The 4,424-nt window shown below is 30.2% G+C and overlaps 1 protein-coding gene across 1 annotated transcript; it reads right to left on the reverse strand.

Annotated features, from left to right (window-relative positions):
* Nucleotides 1–226: 226 nt before the first annotated feature.
* On the reverse strand, nucleotides 227–2,438 carry LOC25491058 (expansin-A8). The gene is made up of 3 exons (XM_013604973.3): nucleotides 2,194–2,438; nucleotides 1,074–1,386; nucleotides 227–762 (listed from the first exon to the last, which is right to left on the reverse strand). Exons 1-3 carry the CDS (start codon nucleotides 2,339–2,341, stop codon nucleotides 459–461), a joined length of 765 nt encoding a protein of 254 aa, XP_013460427.1. The 5' UTR covers nucleotides 2,342–2,438; the 3' UTR covers nucleotides 227–458.
* Between the last annotated feature and the right edge of the window lie 1,986 nt (nucleotides 2,439–4,424).

A 4,424-nucleotide genomic window follows, 5' to 3' on the forward strand; every position in this document is an offset into this window, starting at 1 on the left:
ATTACATTTGAGGTTCTAGCTCAATGGTAAGAGCAAGAGTTTAATGTAATCTTATAATTTCAAGGAGTAAGAGTTCAATCTTGTAATCTCAAAATACTTAATTCAAATCTTTTAAAAAGACAATTGTAAAATGATCATTAATAACACATTATTTAATAAAAAAAATTCTTTCTCAATTCTTTGAAATATCATATATTTATTAATTATTATATAAGTAAATATTGAATTCAAGTAACAACATATCTCTCATCAATGTTACTAATATCAATTGAAAAGAAGTCTCTCAAAATACATAAAACTCCTATATATGAAGTGACCAGCGGGTGCTACATAACAACCTCAGCTACTTTACAGACCAATAAGATAAAACATGGTCTTTCAAAATCACAGTTACAACTTTTCAAGAACTCGAATTGATAAATGAATTTACTATAAGTATACAAAAGTTATTAAAAACTCTAAAATTGAGCTCCTTGAAAGGTTTGACCAAATTGCCAATTTGCTGGTGCCACATTGAAACTTGTCATAGTTCTACCATCACTTGTTGTAACTTGAAATGAGAGGGATTGTCCATTAAGATAAGAGTTGCTTTGCCAATTTTGACCCCAATTTCTTGACATTGGTTGCCATCCAGTTCTTGACCCTTTGATGGATATAGAATGAACATCCCCAGCTCCACCTACATTGGTGACCAAAACTAGGTTGAAGTAAGAGTGGCCATTTATTGTGAACCTTACTCCTCCCTTTTTGAAACATGCCACCCTATCATAATCACAAAAATAATAGCATTATTAGACATGTTAACAATGAATAAAATAAGATATAAATTAGAAGTTTTGAAAAAGATATGTGATTTGAACTTGGACATCGAGGTTTTTAGGGGTCGTTTGATGGTCAGGATAGGGAGACAGAGATTTAAACAGTTCATATCCTGACTATCAAACGGCCCTTAAAAACCTATATATTTATTATATCCTGGTTAAATTTCATGTTTGATGCACCAAAGAGATATAAAGATTTTAAAAAACGGTTCGTTACAGAGAAAAAGGCCGCGACAAAAAGACTTTACTAACCTTCTAAAGGAAACAGGCACAATTCCAGCTCTATATTCAGCAATTTGAAGGTAGGCAGGCTCAGCCATATCAAAATGTTGCAAAGGAGGATTACACCAACCACCATTGTTGTTAGGCAAAGATGGATTTGGTGGACAAAAATTTGTAGCAGTGACAATAATAGAACCAGGTTTGCACCATCTTGGATCATCATTGCATCTCATTTCATAGCAAGATCCACAGCTTAAACCATTGTTGAACAAAGCAGTGCTTAGTGCTGCTGTGTTGGTTCCATATCCTTGGCTATATAAATTTCCATATCCACATGCTCCACCTACATGTATGTAAAATAAAAGAATAAACTTTACTTTCTAAAATAAACAAAATAATAAATAATATATTTTTCTTGACAAATATTAGTGTCCTAGTGATGTTTCTTTACCACATATTGGGGAAGAATATAGTTGAAGAACTAACTTGAGTTAGGTCTCTTCTACAAAAAAATTAAGAAAGAAAATAGTGTGCAAATTTTTTAATTAAAAATAAAATCAATTAGAAAAACCCAAAGAAATTTTGTTAATTGACAATGTTAAAAAGTGACATTATTCAAAATTAGAAATGTGTATATTTAAACAATGTGAAAGGGGAAAATTACATTAAATTAGAACGACAAGTATGGTCATTTTACAAATTAGTATGAGGAAATTTAAACATCATCTGATTAAGTTGTAAGGTCACACACTTAACTCTGAGTTGACATCTCGTAAACAAAATTATAGAAGTGTATATTATAAATATTAATTATGAATTTTTTATATAAAGCATGACACCAACATAACACATAAAAAGGTGTAAACAATATACTTTTTTTTCAAGGTCAATTCTTTTCTTCTCATGGTAGTCAATTTTTGGTGTAAAATTTTCATTAAATAAGAAATGAAACATAGAAAGGTAACATAAGACTATGCGTGTGTTTGGAAACCTAATATCAGTTCCCAATGCACTTTCATCGTAAAAATTCTAAAGTTAATACACCAAATTTCTGCCTAACCGTGATTCTCAACGTGATTTTGGGTTAATTGATGTCACTTCAAACATGCATATATCAAATTAAATAAATAAAAGGCTAAGCTAAACTCACCCATTGTGCCAGAAGCATCACCACCACCATAGAAAGTAGCATGAGCACTCTCCCAACCACCATAATCAGCTATAACACCTTGCAAATTCATGTTAATACACAAAACAACTAGAATCACTAGAGCAATAGAAAATTCTTGGTGTGCCATTCTAAGCTTTGGAGCAATAGAAAAGAAACAGAGGAGAAAACAGAGGAAGTTACACTTTATTTGCTATGTTATGTTGTGATGTCATAAGCATAAAGTGAACCTCTATTTATAAGTAACATTTTGGAAACAACATGCACATATTCATGTTTTTTTTTCTCTCATAAAAGCCACATAACAAGTGACAAATGAAATGCACATGCATTTGTTCTAATTGGGATTCCCAACCGCTAATATTGTGGGCCAACCAGCGGCACATGCATTCCCAACTATATCTTTCCTCCTAACTTTATACACCAACATCAATATCATTTGATAGCCATAGTTTAATATATTTTTTTCCACTTGTTTATGATGGATAATTGGATAAGAGCTTATGTATGGTTTTAGCTAGTGTTTGGTGTTTAGAGTTCCAATGATAAAATAATCAAAAGTGAGAGAGAGAAAAAAAATAAAGACCTTTTGAGATGGAAATTGCTTTTATGTTGTGCAAACTCTTTTTTTTTCTTTTTACAAGTTTGTGTTAATTTTACTTCTAACAAGGAAATAAAGACCTTTTAAGATAATTGTTTGCATTTTTAAAATAATAAAAAGTTAAAAAAAAGTGTCCATTATTTTAAAAATGTACAATCTCTAGTGTTTTTGACCAAAAGTATAATCTCTAGTTAGTATTTCATATTTTATCTATTATAATGATATGTGTTAAGAGTCTTTCATCTTATTATCGACAAATAAACATTTTAAATATTGAATGCAAAAAATGTTTTTACAAGGAGATAAGTCACATTTGAGATGGACAATTGTTTGATATTTCAAAAATAATAGAAATATTTTAAAAATAATTTTCATTAGTTTTAGAATGTTTTATCTTTGATTAAAATTTCACTGTTTGTCAATTACAATGATTTATGTTAAGAGTCTTTCATCTTGTTATTTACAAATGAGGAAATTACATTCATATCTCGTGAAAGATGTTTGAATAACATTCTTCTCTTTTCTTATGTTAAAATATAAACTTTTTTAAAAAAGGAAAATGTAATTTACTATCAACAAATTAAAATGAGTACATATTTAAAGATTGGATGAGATAAAAAGTATTTTTACAAACAAAAGAGACCCTAACTTTCACTTTCAATAAAAATTTGTAGGGTCTTAAGGAGAAGATAAACAATATCTCTTAGCACATGGAGGAGTACCTCTCTATAAGTTCTTAAAAACATTTTCATGATGCAGCTCCCTTTCTCTCAAACTTAAGGGCCAAGTGGGGGAAGGGATAGTATCTTGTATGTGCTTGAGAATGTGCCACGTTGATAGGAGTACAAATATATATGCTTGTTAATTTATTCAGTTCTTAAATATAATTAAAGTGTTTGGTTGATAGTTTAAAAAAGAAACAGCTAGCTTTGCCTCTAGTTGGACAAGCTTTGCATGGGAGCAGTGGTTGACATGATTACAAAAGTAATTAACCTTCGTGTGTGAGATGAATATTTAGTTGGACAAACTGTACTATGTATCATATCTAATTAACAATAGATTTAATAAAATCTTTTTGTTTGTTTTTAAAAATTGTGGTTGAGTCTAACACAATCCTACAAAACCGATTTAAAAGATGAGGAGCTCATCCTTATAAATATATTGTCAGGTCATCTCTCATCTGATGTGAGACTCTTTAATATTAATATATCGAACATTAGTAGAAGGAATCTTCATCTATAATGTTTGAAAGTCATTTTTTAATGGGGAATTATTGCATGGAAAATATTTGGAAAGATGTATGTCAAGATCATTTTCAAAAAGAGCATGATACAATTGTATCATGTGTCAGCAATTGGGATATGGTATCAACTATTATCTGAGGATCTCTATTCTTCATGATCTCTTCAATAAGTTTAATACTTGTTGATTTTCAAAGAGATTTCCTACTGAATAATGATACAAATGTGTGTAACACATGTGAAGATACACATTGTGGATATGTTTCTGAGGCTTTGTGGGATGTTTCGTTAGGTCACGTGTAATACCAATGCCAGAAATTAGTATTAAATATGATTTATTTTTCTTGCATGAAAGCTTGCATTGCCGACAG

Source organism: Medicago truncatula, chromosome 3, assembly GCF_003473485.1.
Source record: "Medicago truncatula cultivar Jemalong A17 chromosome 3, MtrunA17r5.0-ANR, whole genome shotgun sequence".
Lineage (NCBI taxonomy): Eukaryota > Viridiplantae > Streptophyta > Magnoliopsida > Fabales > Fabaceae > Medicago > Medicago truncatula.

Coding starts and splice junctions, on each gene's coding strand:
- LOC25491058 (XM_013604973.3), bottom strand. CDS start 2,341: ATGGCACACCAAGAATTTTCTATTGCTCTAGTGATTCTAGTTGTTTTG. Junction 1,387..2,193: donor TGATGCTTCTGGCACAATGG/GTGAGTTTAGCT, acceptor ACATACATGTAG/GTGGAGCATGTGGATATGGA. Junction 763..1,073: donor GTGCCTGTTTCCTTTAGAAG/GTTAGTAAAGTC, acceptor TGATTATGATAG/GGTGGCATGTTTCAAAAAGG.